Raw genomic sequence first — 19,698 nt, 5'->3', positions numbered from 1 at the left:
ATTCCCAAAACTTCAGTTGGTTCTGATTTTGCTTTTGCGAGTTATGTATGTTATATTGCTCCACAGAACACTTTATACAAGTTTGACAATATTTTTGCCAAGCCATTGGAGCTGCAAAAATCTTTTGCACACAAACATGAGCCAGAGATTTCCAGTGGAATAAAAACTCAACTTTTTTGGGAGAAAAGTGGAAAATAAAGCTATGGATCCCAAAATGTCCCTTTAAAAGATAAAGTGTTATTGTAAATCATCATGATATCTATTTGTTAATTCTATATTTCAATATTCATATCACAACTCAGATAAAAGTTGACAAAAACAATATTATTTTTATTGTTCGTTTTAAATAATGACAGGTTTTGCCATATCTAGTGTCTCAACTTTTGGCTAGGTTGTATCAGCAAGTAGGCCATTCACAAGCTGTGCTTTATTCAGAGAGGAGTGTCGAACCACAGGTCATACATGTAATATAAACATTTCACAATATAGTGCTGTCAACATGCATTGGCATCACATGGTTCTAACAGGCTTGCTGTGTAGGAGACTACACATGAGCATGACAGTGCATTACTTGGTTCTATTAACAGAGAAAGCATCCCATTGGCACCACCACTTTGAATGTTAATTTCAACATTGTCAATAAAAGACTGATTGGACCACACCATATCAAAAGTGCTAGTGTTATAGTCATGTAAAAGCTTGTAAACATTATGCAAATAAAATACCCAAGTCAAAAAAAAGAAGTTCAATTTGTGTGTAATTTTTTATGTTGTATACTTGTACGTTTTATCCCTGGTTTTGTCCAAACAGTTGTTCACTTAAAGGCCCATTCAGTCATCCCAGCGCCCAGTCCCAGCGCAAGTGTGAAAAAAATCTAAATTGTTTATAAATGAAGGATAAGTCATTCAAATTGTCATTTGGTATTTTTGAAATGAAAAATTTGGCAAAAAACAAAGAAAACAGCAGTATTGACGAAGTTGAAGCCCTATTCAAATACATGTACCGGTAGCTAATTTATATACTGTCAGTATGTAAATTACAGATTCATGTAGAAAGTCTTATTTTGTCTTAAATACACAGCTTTCGGCTGAACCACTAAGCAGCTATGTTAGCATATGTATGACAATGACAAAGGTACCAAAATCTGAATTTTGATGATTTATACGATCGTCGGATGAGCAAATCACTGAATGGGCCTTTAAATAGGGGTCTCTCAGTTTCAGTGTGAGTGCGAGAATCTTTGAATATCTTTTTTCCTCCCCTCAGTCAAAAGTAGGGGTAATTTTGATTGGTAAAAGATGATCTTATGTTATGTTCATAGGGTAAGCAGGTGGAAGTCATGACTAGCAACATCATTTTTGGGGTCATTCATTAAGGGAAAATAAGGGGTCATTGGGTATTACAGAACAGCAAAAAGTTAATGGGGTCATTTGCCCATTTTCAATGAATGCCCTCCCCACTGCTGGTATTCCATTTCAAAACTACTGATTTTTTGGCAGGCCGGGGGAGCTCGGGTGGGGGGGAGGGGGCATTTTTGGCAGGTTGAAAGGGGGGCGAGACAAGTAATTTTGCCAGGTCGAAGGGGGGTGGATTTTTGGCACAGATGTTTTTTGGCAGAACATTTCGGGGTACTTTAGTATTGCACCACTCTTGTTAGGGCCACTGATCTAGGGCCCACTTCCATGGTTAGAACATGGTAGGTACCGGTATTATAAATAGGCCTACCAACCATGGTTTAATAGAACTATCAAAATGGCCTATGACAAAACAAGATAATATTTCCAACAAATTAGTGCTGTATTTTACTGGAATTATTAAAGGTTTGCAATTTGAGATCCCGAAAATTTGTCATATGTGCGGAGGGGGTTATTGTATGCACCATAGCACCCCCACCCCCCACCCCAAAATCTTGCCAGGGGCACAGGGTCCTCTGATGATAAAAACCTGATAAAAACAGGACCAACCACAAAACTTCCAACATTATAGCGGGCGCTCATTCACTCAATCAATTAGCCCGGTGTTTAAAAATTAAAAAAACCTCAATGACTTGGAGGCACTGTTTTTCGATATATTTTGAGTGTATTTGTAATACTTGCTTATGCTACAAACAGTGATCTTAAAAACGTTCTTACATTTGCAGTTAGAAAGTATTTAAGCAGGATTTTGTAATAATTGAATAGATGTAGATAAATGCATTAATGCATACTAGAAACTCTTACCACCGGCAGTCGATTATTTTTCTCGATCTCTGCACTGCTGAAGTCCAATTAGGCAGCGCAGTGATTGACATTTTTGTGTACAAAATGACTTGATTTTCCCTTAAAATAGCATCGACCGCCACAAATATGGCCGATAATAGTGATACTGACAGCCAGAGTACCCAGGCAGTAGCCGAGGTACCTTCTCTGGTGCAGTATCTGCGGAAAATCGTACCTTTACTGTTAGAAGATGGAGAACCATCAGCTGCATTGGACAACGCCCTTGGCGAAAAAGTGCACATAGAATGTATGAAAAAGTTCCTTATTGATCAGCAAACGATAGCATTGATGGTGGAAAGAAATGTCACAAAAGGTAAATTAATATGTAATTATGAATTTAGTGTCACCCTGTGGCTATTTGGACGAAATATCTTGCCGTACTCTCATGATTATTGCTTCGCCAACGCTGGGACCGGCATTGGGACACCTTTCAATTTTTCCCAAGCAGATACCGGGTAGGCCTACTGTAAGTGTAACATGTAAGTTTTAAGTAGTACTCATGTTGCATGTACTGGCCTGAGTAGTACCGTGGCCGTGCGTGGTGGCAAGTCTCAAGAGAGTAATGTTTTGCCTATAAATCAATTGCAGTAAACCTTTGACATGTTGACAAGCGCGTATTTTAAGCATACATAGCGTATTTACTGCGTTGGACGCATTTGTATCTGATTGGCTGCTGAGGCGATCTGCTGTTGCTGAGTGCAAATTTATGAATGAACTGTGCGCCGTACGTGTTGTTTAGCTTCGAATTTGCAACATCACGTTAATCGCGCTTGTCAAAGGTTTACTGCAAAATAGTATATACATGTAGTTAACACTTTTTCGCAAAGACCTTTCGCACTGCCCGATTTGGCACAGTTTATGGCGTAAACACATGATCATGAAGTCATCACGTCACATTCTCCAATCATCTGCGTAGTACAGTACTAAAGAAAAATTATTTAATTTGTGTACATCGTGGAACATTCAACAACAATTGTTACTCTGTGACTAATCATGCTCGTACACAAGTGTACAACGCTACTCTAAGCGTCCATATATATGCGAGGTTATCTGCGTACAACAGCTTACTACGTACAGCCACGCAAAGAGTAAGTTCCACGATGTACACAAATTACATAAATTTTCTATAGTAGCATCGCGTGACATTCGGTCAAATGCTGTGACAGACCTTTGCAATTACAATTTTTACAAGAGGATTTTATTTACAGTTTATGTAGGCCACCGGCCCCAAAATACATTGATAATAAAAGGAAATAATTTATTACATTTGGCTTGCAGAATTTTATACAAATGCTCTTGTCGCAGTCTTACAGTCTACACACTATAACAATGCATACAATTGTTACAACATGCAGTCATTGACTCAACAACAGTACGACTATGATCAGTATCATGTCAGCAGCCAATCGGAGACAAGTCAAGTGCATTTTAACACAATGGCTACACAATGTATGTGCTTAGTAAAGTACCGGTACACTCTCTTGAAAAGGAATGTGCAGCAATTTACTATAAAAATTTGGAGCTATACTCATAATTGGGCAATTTATTTATACCCCTGGCTAATTGACATTGATCAGTTTTAAAGAAAATGGACTAATTTGAAATTTGGATCCCAGTTGACCTCATATGACAACCTGCATGATTGTATTTGTAGGAGTTAAATCTGCCAAAATTTTGAGAAAAAAAGACTGACTAATATGAATTCTAAAAATGTCAAAACTGTAAATAACTCAATATTTTATCACCAAAATGGCAACCTTTTGGGCAAAGGTACCTGATCATCATTCTTATTTATTTATTTATCGGCCAAAGCCAGGCAAAGCTTCATAGTAACTTCAGAGACTACTAAATTAAAGGGATGCCAACGAATATGACGGGACAGAGATATGGGAAGAGATCCAATTTTATAGGCAGGGGGAAAACCAGAGCACCAAGAGCAACCAAACTCGCACATGGCAACGCAGGGAATTGAACCCGGGTCACAGTGGTGAGAAGACCACTACACCAACTTGTCCTCCTAAATCTTCTTTAAAATTAGGGCCAAATAATTGGATATGGTTTTTGAAAAGCTGGTTTCAAAATTTCAATTTGGCAACTTATACTTTGGATATGGAAAGATAATGTAATTTGTATTTGTTTACCTACCTTCTTTAGACCTTAATTAACATGCTAATCAAGGGCTTAGGTAGCCAGCCGTGGATAGACTGGCCCCCAGTCTCGGTTCGGTTCCATCTCTGGATAATGTAACAATAAATAATTACGTAATGCCCTATGAAAAAAAATGCCAACTCCCCCCCTTATTTTCTTCAATGCCAAAACCCATTCCTCTTCATCCACAAATCGGCGCCACTAATTACACCCACCACAGTCAACCCGAGGAGTCAACCATGCAGCAATATAGAAATATACTCGTATTATAAGTGAACGCGAAAGTCCATTGGCGCTGATTCCGAGACTGGTCCAATCTGTGAGAGATCTCACTTCCAAATATTCGTTCATCGAAGCACGGTGATTCCGATGTCAATTCTGAAAGCCCGCCCCAGTTTCAATTCAAATATGGTAGCACAAAGCTATGCCGCGGGATGTGACGCAAGATTGGATGGGACACTTGTCAACAACTGAGAGGTATTGAGCTCAACTGGCACGCGTCTGATAGACCCATGGTACAGCGCAATAATAAAAGGTAACCACTCGACTCGGACTTAGGCCTATTGTCCATATTATGTACATTATCGCGTGCGGTTTGCAAATGTTTGCACATTATTTAGCTAGGAAGCCTTTTCAAATATCCCCGCTGCCAAGCTGCGTTGATTGGTCGGATACAATATCGTTGTTTAGTAAACTTACACAAGCGTTAATGTAGTGAAAACATGGGCGTGGTATATAGAAAGATTGCGTGACTCCAAATCCGTAAAAGTGAACTTCCAGCAGTTTGTGGGAGCTGGAAGTCAAATTGCCTACAGACTGGGAGGGTCCGTGTATTGGGTTGATTTTTAATGCTATGTAATCTACATTTACAGTCGTTCTCCACGGACCCGAGGGAGGGTCTAGCCGTGGAGGGAGTGTTTTACACACCCAAATGTGTAAATACACACCCAGTTTTTGCCCACATGGCCTATACTTTGTACACAAATCTTTAATTTACACACCCAGTTTTTTTAATTTACACACCCAAACCTTCAAATCCTGCCTAAGACCCTGATGCTAATTGTGTTAATTATTTACATCTCACCAGTTGATCGTAAATTTTATGTTCAATTCATCCAGCTGACTAGATGTAGCATAGGCCACACCCAGTAAAAACAAGTGCATGCCAATTTCACACAATAGTAACAGCTGTTGCAGTAGAGATTTACCAGGGTATAGTTCTACCCTGGATATCAATAATTTCACACTAAATGCATTTATGCATATTGTATTGTGAAATTTGCTTTGCATTGCTTAATTCTTGTATGTCAGGTGATCTGTTTATTTACAGTAATTTTCTGCAATCATTTAGTATATATTTTAGACAAAAGAATTACCTTACTTAAAACATGACAGTTGATGAAAATGTTATTCTTTGATCTTCTAGATTACATCCCATTACTTTACATTATTTGTTAAGACAGAATTGTACACTACATTGTTTTAATTTTGTTCTACACATACAGAATTACAGATCTATGTTAATTAGACAAATATTTTATATCATGTAAGACTCTTGCTTGTATTTTCCAGTTTTCCACAGTACCAACGAATTTCTGAATGTAATGTGATTTCTATTCAATTTCACGGTTCGCCAAATTTTACAAGCTGCAAAAATTTTAATTTTGTTATTCTTTACCCAATTTGTTGAAATAACATTACTAAATAGTAATATCGTAACTGTCAGGAAGGAGTTCTGTCCATCCGAAGCAGAAATAAGAAGTGAAAGAATTTCAAAGAAACCCCACTGACCCATTCCATGTCAACTCCAGGGATGTGCACCGCAGCACCTCTTCAATTTTTTTCTTTTTCTGTGTGGTGGTAGATATTGATGAGAAAGTAAAATCCCGAAAATTTGAGCTTCATACTCCGTTTCGTTTTCCCGTGGCATCAATTTGAAATTTAGGGGGGTCAGCATAAAAAATGTGTCGTAACGCGAAAGACGACGTTTGGAGGTCCATAAATGTATAAAGGGAACCCTTTACAATTTTGAAAAGTATGTATCCTGGGATACTTATTTGTGTAGAATTCAAATCTGGCATCAGAAAACTTGTAACTCCTTTACTTTAAAAGATATAGGGCCCTCAAAATGCAACTTCGTCCATCCAGGACCAACTTTGGGGGGTCAGAACTCCAGAAGTAAAAATAATTTTATTGTCCATTTTTTTGCCAGTCAGAGCCCTTTGGTAGGATCAAATTGTCTGACATTGATTTTCAGGGGGGTCAAAATGTACAAAAAAAATGTACAATTGGGGTTTTGCATGGGTAATATCTCAGCTAAAAGTATTCTAATGGGCTCAATATTGGATAATTGACCACTACACCAACTTGTCCTCCTAAATCTTCTTTAAAATTAGGGCCAAATAATTGGATATGGTTTTTGAAAAGCTGGTTTCAAAATTTCAATTTGGCAACTTATACTTTGGATATGGAAAGATAATGTAATTTGTATTTGTTTACCTACCTTCTTTAGACCTTAATTAACATGCTAATCAAGGGCTTAGGTAGCCAGCCGTGGAGGGAGTGTTTTACACACCCAAATGTGTAAATACACACCCAGTTTTTGCCCACATGGCCTATACTTTGTACACAAATCTTTAATTTACACACCCAGTTTTTTTAATTTACACACCCAAACCTTCAAATCCTGCCTAAGACCCTGATGCTAATTGTGTTAATTATTTACATCTCACCAGTTGATCGTAAATTTTATGTTCAATTCATCCAGCTGACTAGATGTAGCATAGGCCACACCCAGTAAAAACAAGTGCATGCCAATTTCACACAATAGTAACAGCTGTTGCAGTAGAGATTTACCAGGGTATAGTTCTACCCTGGATATCAATAATTTCACACTAAATGCATTTATGCATATGGTCATTTTCACAGTAAAGGGTGTAACTTTTGATTTTTAGGGTCAAAATTTCAAACCACTTAAATATCTTTCTGTTTACTGAAATCATGCATAGAAGCAACTTAAATTCCAGTAAAATAATGTTTCAAGGCTTAAACCTTTTGATTTCTAATAAAAATTTGACATTTCCATAACATTTTGGTTAAAATCTAAGAAAAAATGTATTTTACATAACCTCAGAAAATTATGACATGAAAGCTGGAATACATGTGAAATCCCATTCCAAAGTAAGTCAACAGATATAAGTTAAATTTTATACCATGTTTTGCTATGTTTGTAATTGCAGTTTTGAAAATTTTTAACATCAAGTGTCATTTACAATGGAAGTTTCCAAACCTTAAACATATTTTTTAAGTTTTATTTGGGTTCCTAAAATAATTTGAATGTCTAACTTCATGTACAAATACTACTTGATGAAAGGAACCTCCCAGCCAAGTTTCACAGAAATTGGAGTTATTTTTTAGAATTGGCAATTCAAGCGATTTGTGTTTCGGAGGCTTCAGTTAACAACACAGGTGATCATAAAAGTAAATATTTGGCTAACTACTACAAGTTGACATAAAAAAATAGGTAAAAAATATCACAATTACCAATGTTCATGCTTTGCTTCTAAGTATTGAATTTCAGTTGTGACAAAAATTAAATTATCACAGCAAGTCATTTTTTTGTTTCGGAGGCTTCATGCTAACAATTGTTAAACATTGCAGAAGTAGTTTTTTTGAAAACAACAGTGTTGGGATCATCTAAGCTGTTATTTTCTTGTGTGTATTGAATCAATGATTCTATGCGGCAGATATTGTAGATTTATCACATGTTAATTTTTTCACCCATTTGTTAAGTATGGTGTTTTTTGCATGTGAAGCCTCCGAAACAGGCTTTTTGGGTATCAGTATATTTTTCAAACATTAACCATAATGTCAAAAATTTTTTTAATTTATGACATTCTGCACATATCAAGTAATAATTACAATGCAGATATCGGTATGAAACACACCAATTTAGATATGCATAGATGATAATTAATCTTATTGTTGTTTCGGAGGCTTCATTTGTTTCGGAGGCTTCAATTGTTAACGGAAAGTTTGTATTGGGTCCCATTTTCAAACGGTGATATATATCTCCACGATTTAAAAACATGTGACTTGAGGATCTACTTTGCTACATTTTGATAAATAGATTGGATGAGCTCTTTTATTTATATTTGCACAAGCTTGCTGAACAGTTTGTTTCGAGGCTTCAAAAAGTTAACGGAAAAACGGCTCTTTGAAGTCAAGATTTTATAAAAATTTTAAAAGCTTGCAAATCGACTAATTTTTGTTACCCATTTCAAGTTAAGATAACAACTGTTATGAATCAAGAAGAAGTGAAGAAATAACCAAGAATTATGAACCAAAGCTACACCCACAAAGTTTGTTAACATTTGTTAACGGAAAATGAAGCCTCCGAAGCGACAAATATCAAGTCCGGTTCTCAAAAATACAGGGCTGTTCACAATTAAATCTAATGTGGCAGTGTTTACTGAACATATGACTGTACTTTCAGGATAAGAAAAATTATCCATGAACTAACTGAAGAAAACACAGGGTTTTACAAAATGTTACTGTTTTTATAGTTTTTCAAAATGGCAATATTAAGTACATTTAAGCCTGCTAAAACTGAACGCAGTAACTCCCAAAGCTGATTATGCTACCCAAGGTAGCTGCTAACTAGATGACTTATGTGGCCAAAAATCATGGAATTCTGTGGCTTTATTAGAACACTACTGATTAAAATGTTAAAAATCCAAAGTTACACCCTTTACCGTGAAAATGACCATATTGTATTGTGAAATTTGCTTTGCATTGCTTAATTCTTGTATGTCAGGTGATCTGTTTATTTACAGTAATTTTCTGCAATCATTTAGTATATATTTTAGACAAAAGAATTACCTTACTTAAAACATGACAGTTGATGAAAATGTTATTCTTTGATCTTCTAGATTACATCCCATTACTTTACATTATTTGTTAAGACAGAATTTTACACTACATTGTTTTAATTTTGTTCTACACATACAGAATTACAGATCTATGTTAATTAGACAAATATTTTATATCATGTATTAAAGACTCTTGCTTGTATTTTCCAGTTTTCCACAGTACCAACAAATTTCTGAATGTAATGTGATTTCTATTCAATTTCACGGTTCGCCAAATTTTACAAGCTGCAAAAATTTTAATTTTGTTATTCTTTACCCAATTTGTTGAAATAACATTACTAAATAGTAATATCGTAACTGTCAGGAAGGAGTTCTGTCCATCCGAAGCAGAAATAAGAAGTGAAAGAATTTCAAAGAAACCCCACTGACCCATTCCATGTCAACTCCAGGGATGTGCACCGCAGCACCTCTTCAATTTTTTTTTTTTTTTGTGTGGTGGTAGATATTGATGAGAAAGTAAAATCCCGAAAATTTGAGCTTCATACTCCATTTCGTTTTCCCGTGGCATCAATTTGAAATTTAGGGGGGTCAGCATAAAAAATGTGTCGTAACGCGAAAGACGGCGTTTGGAGGTCCATAAATGTATAAAGGAACCCTTTACAATTTTGAAAAGTATGTATCCTGGGATACTTATTTGTGTAGAATTCAACTCTGGCATCAGAAAACTTGTAACTCCTTTACTTTAAAAGATATAGGGCCCTCAAAATGCAACTTCGTCCATCCAGGACCAACTTTGGGAGGTCAGAACTCCAAAAGTAAAAATAATTTTATTGTCCATTTTTTTTGCCAGTCAGAGCCCTTTGGTAGGATCAAATTGTCTGACATTGATTTTCAGGGGGGTCAAAATGTACAAAAAATGTACAATTGGGGTTTTGCATGGGTAATATCTCAGCTAAAAGTATTCTAATGTGCTCAAAATTGGATAAGAGTAATGTCCTACCAAAGGGCTCTGACTGGCAAAAAAATGGACAATAAAATTATTTTTACTTTTGGAGTTCTGACCCCCAAAGTTGGTCCTGGATGGACGAAGTTGCATTTTGAGGGCCCTATATCTTTTAAAGTAAAGGAGTTACAAGTTTTCTGATGCCAGATTTGAATTCTACACAAATAAGTATCCCAGGATACATACTTTTCAAAATTGTAAAGGGTTCCCTTTATACATTTATGGACCTCCAAACGTCGTCTTTCGCGTTGCGACACATTTTTTATGCTGACCCCCCTAAATTTCAAATTGATGCCACGGGAAAACGAAATGGAGTATAAAGCTCAAATTTTCGGATTTTACTTTCGCATCAATATCTACCACCACACAGAAAAAGAAAAAAATTGAAGAGGTGCTGCGGTGCACATCCCTGGAGTTGACATGGAATGGGTCCACTGGCTATTTTGGCCATTTAAGATTTGTAAGATTTTGGTAAAAAATTTGTCCAATTAATTTAATCCTACCTTTTGTGATGACAGTTGGTTAGACCTAAAAGAAGTGTTTAGTTTATATCAATATTTCACATCATTTGAAGGTCATTACATTGGGTTTTCATGAAGCTTGGTGAAAATGACTGAGTTCAATGTTACTAAGCTGTGTCCTCAACTCCCCTTGGTTACAACGCCACCTGGGAGAGGGTGCAAGTTTCATTTTAAAAAATAGCTACATTTTATATAAATTCATTTGTTTTGTAATAGTTCCAAGAAGAATAAATCAGTGTTACCCGGTACCAGGCTTCCCGTTAGTGTGCGTCATTGCGTCCAGACGCGTATTTTACAAATTTGGACGCAAATTCACATGGCTAATCAAGTATTTTGCGTCCATGTCACATGGATTTGGACGCTTGACAAAACTTCAAATTTTATCATTAATTGATGATAAAAATAAGAAATTTTTATTCTTTTATATTTTTAAGATACTAAAAGCCCCGAAATTTTGACCCACCTGCTGAGAATTGAAGTAAATTCTGAGTTATGTACGTCATCCACCAGTGGAGCTCCTGCGCCCCTCCGCAGAACTTCCGGTAGTGGATGTTCTGCGCTCGGGGGCGCAGAGAATCCACTGTCGGAGTTGCTGCGCCGGAAGTAAAATAATAGATTTTCGTATTATAATAACGGTGGATCATTGCTGCGCTCGGGCGCAGAACATCCACTGTCGGAGTTGCTGCGCCCGGCGCAGTCCCTTATATGTAACGGTGGATCATTGCTGCGCTCGGGCGCAGAGAATCCACTGTCGGAGTTGCTGCGCTCGGAAGTAAAATAATACATTTTCGTATTATAATAACGGTGGATCATTTCTGCGCCAGGCGCAGAACATTCACTGTCGGAGTTGCTGCGCCCGGCGCAGTCCCTTATATGTAACGGTGGATCATTGCTGCGCTCGGGCGCAGAACATCCACTGTTGGAGTTAAGCTAACCGGAAGTAAAATAATACATTTTAGTATTATAATAACGGTGGATCATTTCTGCGCTTCGGGGCGCAGAACATCCACTGTCGGAGTTGATCGCCGGAAGCAAAATAATACATTTTCTTATTAGGCCTATATTAATAAATAAATACATGCGTATAATAACTAGTATTGGGCCTATTATAACTCCAAATTGAAAGCAAAATAATACATTTTCTTATTGAAATTACGGCGGATCACTTTTGGAGCTTCTTCGCCGGAAGTCAAATAAATTATTTTCTTATTTTATTAATAAAATATAATTATGCATGCGTATAATAACTAAACTCCGAGAAGTTTATTGCTATAGTATAACCGAATTGACAGCAAAATAATAGATTTTCTTAGTATAATAACGGTGGATCATTGCTGCGCTAGGGCGCAGAACATCCACTGTTGGAGTAACTGCGCTCGGAAGCAAAATATTAAAATAACGGTGGATCATTTCTGCGCTCGGGGGCGCAGAACATCCACTGTCGGAGTTGATGCGCTCGGAAGCAAAATAATACATTTTCTTATTAGGCCTATATTAAATAATAAAAATAAAACTATACTACTATTTTAAATTCAAAAGATAAAAGTGGTATATTTCGGAAAACACGTATACTTTCCTTAGACATGTTTAAGAAAGTAGTGTTTTTGATACATATAATATATATATCATATATGATTCGTTTTTTATATATAAGTTTCACAAGGTGAAACATATTTTGGATATTTTCTTTGATAATGTTACCCCTTTGTGGTTCTGATTTTGGAATTGGAAGCAGGTTCCGTCCAGGGTCCGTTATCTTATTAATTAATTAAATATTTATTTATTTATTTATTTTATTATTTATTTATTTAACCAGCGATGCGTTCAAAACAACAACATACATAATTATATACAAAAAAGGAATAAAACACAATTAAATGTAGAATGCACAATTATGTCACAAAAACAATTAAAGGAGGATTTCGTGATCCTAGCATCCTCTTTTTATGAAATTTTTCAATAGATATCCACAAAGTAGGTTATTCCCAAAATTTAAGTTGATTCCGAGTTTGCGTTTGTGATTTCCTTATTCGTGTAGGCCTATATATCGTAGGCCTTGGTGTAGCCTAGATACCGGCGACATGAAACCACGTTTATCGGTTCCTTTAATCTATAACCACAAAATGACGGTAGCATAATTATCCTCATTGATATTGTTCTGTATTGTTCTGAATGTTTTGTGTGCCGTGGATTTAAATTTGGCATTGATCTTCGGTTATGCTAATTTTTGGACCCCTCCGCTTGTTTGGGAATCCACCTACTTATCTGTTGACTAACAAAGGCCGAATTGCAAGTGGTCACGTGTCAATCAGAATTATATTTGAATAGGAATTATCTGAGAGAGCAACTGCGGTTACATGAAAAGTACCGACAAGGAAACGTGAACGGAAAAAAAGGGAAAGAAAAAAAAAGACAAAAGAAGAAAAGAATGAAGATGAAAGAAAACAGAAAATAAATGTAAAATGAGAAAAAAAAACATATTATATTATATTAGACTCTAGACTCTTTTTTTTTTTTTTTTACTTCCGAAGCAGAGTTACTCCAACAGTGGATCTTCTGCGCCCGAACAGCAATGATCCACCGTTATTATAATAAGAAAATCTATTATTTTGCTTCCGAGCGCATCAACTCATATTTTGTATATTGATAAGTATTGTAATTTTATAAATATTGTAATTTTTATAAATGCTGTATTAGGCCGCTTTATGTGTGTATTAGTGCGCTTTTAATAAATGTCTTATTATTATTATTATTATTATTATTATTATTATTATTATTATTATCAACTCCGACAGTGGATGTTCTGCGCCTTGAGCGCAGCAATGATCCACCGTTATTATAATAAGAAAATCTATTATTTTGCTGTCAATTCGGTTATACTAATAGCAATAAACTTCTCGGAGTTTAGTTATTATACGCATGCATATTATATTTTATTAACATAATAAGAAAATAGCGTTTATGATTTCCTTATTCGTCTATATATCGTAGGCCTTGGTGTAGCCTAGATGCCGCGACATGAAACCACGCTTATCGGTTCCTTTAATCTCTAACCACAAAAGGACGGTAGCATAATTATCCTCTGCCGTGGATTTAAAATTGACATTGATCTTCGCTATGCTAATTTTTGGACCCCCTCCGCTTGTTTGGGAATCCACCTACTTATCTGTTGACTAACAAAGGCCGAATTGCAAGTGGTCATGTGTCAATCAGAATTATATTTGAATAGGAATTATCTGAGAAAGCATTTGCGGTTACATGAAAAGTACCGACAAGGAAACGTGAACGGAAAAAAAAGGAAAGAAAAAAAAAAGACAAAAGAAGAAAAGAATGAAGATGAAAGAAAACAGAAAATAAATGTAAAATGAGAAAAAAATCCCAAAACAAAACAAAAAAACATATTATATTATATTAGACTCTAGACTTTTTTTTTTTTTCTTAGCGCACTTACTCAAAAAAAAAACAACAACAGTGGATGTTCTGCGCCCGAGCGCAGCAATGATCCGCCGTAATTTCATTAAGAAAATGCATTATTTTGCTGTCAACAGTGGATGTTCTGCGCCCGAGCGCAGAAATGATCCACCGTTATTATAATAAGAAAATATACTTCTCGGAGTTTAGTTATTATAAGCATGCATATTATTTTTATATAATAAGAAAATATTAGTTATTATACGCATGCATATTGCATTTTATTAATAAAATAAGAAAATAATTCACTTCGAGCGCATCAACTCCGACAGTGGATGAGCGCAGAAATGATCCACCGTTATTATAATAAGAAAATGTATTATATTGCTTCCGGCGCAGTTACTCCAACAGTGGATGTTCTGCGCCCCCCCCCACCCCCCAGCGCAGAAATGATCCACCAGTATTATAATAAGAAAATGTATTATATTGCTTCCGAGCGCAAATAATTTATTTGACTTCCGAGCGCAGAAGCTCCGGTAGTGGATTTTCTGCGCCCGAGCGCAGCAATGATCCGCCGTAATTTCATTAAGAAAATGCATTATTTTGCTGTCAATTTGGAGTTATAGTTATTATAATAGGCCTAATACTAGTTATTATACGCATGTATATTTATTAATAAGAAATTTTACTTCGGCGCAGTTACTCCAACAGTGGATGTTCTGCGCCGAAGCGCAGAAATGATCCACCGTTATTATAATAAGAAAATGTATTATATTGCTTCCGGCGCCTTAACTCCAACAGTGGATGTTCTGCGCCCGGCGCAACAATGATCCACCGTTACATATAAGGGACTGCGCCCGGCGCAGCAACTCCGACAGTGGATGTTCTGCGCCCGAGCGCAGAAATGATCCACCGTTATTATAATACGAAAATCTATTATTTTACTTCCGAGCGCAGTTACTCCAACAGTGGATGTTCTGCGCCCCCCCCCCCCGAGCGCAGAAATGATCCACCAGTATTATAATAAGAAAATGTATTATATTGCTACCGGCGCAGTTACTCCAACAGTGGATGTTCTGCGCCCGAGCGCAACAATGATCCACCGTTATTATAATACGAAAATCTATTATTTTGATTATTTTTTATTAATATAATAAGAAAATATTACTTATTATACGCATGCATATTGTATTTCATTAATAAAATAATAAAATAATTTATTTGACTTCCGAGCGCAGAAGCTCCGGTAGTGGATTTTCTGCGCCCGAGCGCAGCAATGATCCGCCGTAATTTCAATAAGAAAATGCATTATTTTGCTGTCAACAGTGGATGTTCTGCGCCCGAGCGCAGAAATGATCCACCGTTATTATAATAAGAAAATATACTTCTCGGAGTTTAGTTATTATAAGCATGCATATTATTTTTATATAATAAGAAAATATTAGTTATTATACGCATGCATATTGCATTTTATTAATAAAATAAGAAAATAATTCACTGCCGAGCGCATCAACTCCGACAGTGGATGAGCGCAGAAATGATCCACCGTTATTATAATAAGAAAATGTATTATATTGCTTCCGGCGCAGTTACTCCAACAGTGGATGTTCTGCGCTTCCCCACCCCCGAGCACAGAAATGATCCACCAGTATTATAATAAGAAAATGTATTATATTGCTTCCGGCGCCAAATAATTTATTTGACTTCCGGCGCAGAAGCTCCGGTAGTGGATTTTCTGCGCTTGAGCGCAGCAATGATCCGCCGTAATTTCATTAAGAAAATGCATTATTTTGCTGTCAATTTGGAGTTATAGTTATTATAATAGGCCTAATACTAGTTATTATACGCATGTATATTTATTAATAAGAAATTTTACTTCCGAGCGCAGTTACTCCAACAGTGGATGTTCTGCGCCCGAGCGCAGAAATGATCCACCGTTATTATAATAAGAAAATGTATTATATTGCTTCCGGCGCAGCTTAACTCAACAGTGGATGTTCTGCGCCCGGCGCAGCAATGATCCACCGTTACATATAAGGGACTGCGCCCGGCGCATGAACTCCGACAGTGGATGTTCTGTGGCCGAGCGCAGAAATGATCCACCGTTATTATAATAAGAAAATATATTATTTTACTTCCGGCGCAGTTACTCCGACAGTGGATGTTCTGCGCCCGAGCGCAGCAATGATCCACCGTTACATATAAGGGACTGCGCCCGGCGCAGTTACTCCGACAGTGGATGTTCTGCGCCGAGCGCAGCAATGATCCACCGTTATTATAATACGAAAATCTATTATTTTACTTCGGAGCGCAGCAACGCCGACAGTGGATTCTCTGCGCCCTCGAGCGCAGAACATCCACTACCGGATGTTCTGCGGAGGGGCGCAGGAGCTCCACTGGTGGATGACGTACATACATGAAATTCTGCAATATTTGTAAATGCAACGTCAGGAAATCGTGCACTTTTGCATGCTTTCCGAGCGATCGCTGTACAGCTGTTTGCTTTGTTTACAAGCTAGCACGTGCCGCTAACGTGCGGTGTTTATTTAATTATTTATCACAACCTGACAATATTCAATTTTTAATATTTTAAGTTTATTTTCTCATAAATAATCTAGGTTTCCTTTATTAGTATTATTGTTACGATGAATAAAAGCAATTTTAAAGACAAAATCCAAATGATAATCCTTTTTCGTATTATTTGTGGCAGCGCGTGTTTTAGTTTTTGTAGCATCTACAGCACGTTAATTTAAAAATAGAAATGCGGAAGTGAAAGTACGAACGAAAATTGCTCAAGATTGACAGACTTTACTCATGTTTTTGCACCTGTTTTTGACCACGTAAAAAAAAAAAAATGACACTGAAATGAGAAAAATTATCATAGCGAATGGAGATGGAATATCACGGCTAAAATGCACTTTTATTTTTTTTAACAATCAGCATTTGATGAGGTGTAGACCGAGTGCGTGTGTATCGTCATAATCGTGAATTTCAGATGGACGCACACAAATCTGTCTGGACGCAAGTTTTTGCAACCTCGTCAGCAAACTTGCGTCATTACGGACGCACATTTTTAAAACCTTAACGGGAACCCTGCCCGGTACATGCAAAGATAAAGGCCACAGTGGCTAAAGGCAAATCTTACATGGAACAAATATCAACCTTAAGATGCACTAATACTTGTTTGCATTAACTTTGGCCCTGACACATTGCATATATCCTGTGCCCTCCTGGTTGTGTTATTTTGTTTAAATTCTAACTTCCTGCATTGTGAGTCACAACATTGCTAAAACTACAGATATTGTATGCCTTACACAAATGTAGTAGAGTAATAGGCCAGTAGTAACATTAGTAAGACTTCTGGGATAATTTTTTAACAGCATTATCATTTTTTTTACCATTTACAAATGCAACATTTAAAAAAAAATTGGAAATAAAATATTACTAAATGCTTGATGATAGATACAATGTAAATGCAGTAAACCATCAAAGGTTGATGGTTCCAGATTATTGCAGAAATATTCTGTTCTTTCCCTTTTCAAAATATAATAATATTGTGTGACATTATTATGATTTCCAGAGAATTTCCAGATTTCACTGCACTTATCATTTTATGAATATTGTACATGCATGGCATATATATATGTGTTGAACTACTTGTGGTTCTAATGTATATCATTATGTGTTTGATTTTGATTTGTAGAAGAGGAAGATGACGAAACTAGTGAAGCAAGTGATGTCCCAGACAGTGAGAGCCAAGTCACCTATGATATCACTATTGAGGTGCACTTCACCAATAGTAAAATGACAAGGTATGATAAAATTAAAACTTACCCCCCCCCCTCCTCCCACACACACACATGTACATGTATCACCATCTTTTTAAGTAAGGACACCAACTTGATTTGTGTCATGTGTTTTCAGAAAGTAATATATTGTCAAAAATGGTGGAGGAATGATGGTGTGTGTTTATAATAAAATAATGTGAGAATAAAACAGTATATTATGCACACTTCCAAGAAGTAATACAATATTACACAATATGTAATGGTTTTGATTCAGCTCTCTTGAAGTTTATCTGAAATACTAGCAGTTGCATACATGTGCAAAGACACATGCACTGGCACACCCAACATTGTGACATTTAGGCCTAAGTACTACCAAATAGGGATAGTCAAATTAGAATCTGTATTGTGCCATGCAATTGTGGACACATTTTCTGGAAGTTGGTCGCTATACTGTTGGCATACACATCACAAATTTAATACAGATGCAAACACACTTAATTTCCTATTTCTGAGTACCGTACCATAAAGGGTTTAAAAATATGTTTTGCATGTGTGTGTTTTTAAAAATTCAATTTAATTTAGAATATAAACCTTGATGTTTGTATTTGCAGTGTGATATTTCTGAAGCGTGGTACCCTCATGGATGCTGACAAGTCCATTTCCAGTCAGCTGAGAGTTATCAACATGAGTGATGGGTCACCATTTGAGACACTCCATTCCTTCATCAGCAATGCTGTGTCACCATACTTCAAATCCTATGTCAGAGCATCTGGCAAAGTAGATAGGTAAGTGGCAATTGTATGCCTTTGCATTGTCAAAATGTGGAATTTTGAAACGAATTATTAGACAATGAGGGATATTGAACTAGTCATCAAATCAGCCATATTTTCAATATAAATATCTTCACTAGCATTCAAGTAATTAGTAATAACAAGAAATCAAATTTGGATCACAATGTCGTAAATGAGTCAGATTGGCAAAATTGAGTAAAACTTGAAATCAAGCTTGAATAGCCATCTTGTATTGCACACAAAATATGTTGTTGGTTGAAAAAATTATTAGACAATGAGGGATATTGAACTAGTCATCAAATCAGCCATATTTTCAATATAAATATCTTCACTAGCATTCAAGTAATTGGTAATAACAAGAAATCAAATTTGGATCACAATGTCGTAAATGAGTCAGATTGGCAAAATGGAGTAAAACTTGAAATCAAGCTTGAATAGCCATCTTGTATTGCACACAAAATATGTTGTTGGTATGCCCGGAATAAAAAACAGTCAGTATTTATTTTATATACCAAATCTTAAGATTCTTGTCATCCGTTTGGTTAAAAGCATCGATTTTGGGAAGGGAAATTAACAGTTTCAATGCGAACGGCACAGATTACAATCCACGATTTCCGCGTAATTATAGCGCGCAAAAATATTAACACATGCGTAATATCATTTGACGCTGGGAACAAAGCACATGCAGAACTATGCCCGGGGAATAGCTACTTTTGCAGGCATAGTCAAAACTATGCTTGTGCTTTTAACCAATCAGATGGCAGGAATCTTTAGATGAGGTATATAAAACTAGCTAGTGCCTTCACAGAAAACGCAAGTTACGCTGGCTTGAAATACAGGACTCGATGTAATACATGCCGTTGAGCCAAATGCAAGTGAAAATTCAAATCACTTGATTGAGTACTTC

The 19,698-nt window shown here is 36.4% G+C and overlaps 1 protein-coding gene across 1 annotated transcript in view; it reads left to right on the top strand.

The window, feature by feature from the left end:
- Positions 1-2,244: 2,244 nt before the first annotated feature.
- The window catches only part of LOC140153223 (cytoplasmic dynein 1 heavy chain 1-like), a 106,910-nt gene continuing 89,456 nt past the window's right edge, over positions 2,245-19,698 (top strand). Inside the window, 3 exon segments of the mRNA XM_072175909.1 lie at positions 2,245-2,571; positions 17,916-18,024; positions 18,612-18,785. Coding sequence (XP_072032010.1) covers positions 2,346-2,571; positions 17,916-18,024; positions 18,612-18,785 — 509 coding nt within the window. The 5' untranslated portion in view covers positions 2,245-2,345.

This window comes from Amphiura filiformis, chromosome 5 (genome assembly GCF_039555335.1).
Source record: "Amphiura filiformis chromosome 5, Afil_fr2py, whole genome shotgun sequence".
Lineage (NCBI taxonomy): Eukaryota > Metazoa > Echinodermata > Ophiuroidea > Amphilepidida > Amphiuridae > Amphiura > Amphiura filiformis.
Note: the sequence above shows the minus strand (reverse complement) of the source record. Positions and strands in the feature narration are given on the sequence as shown.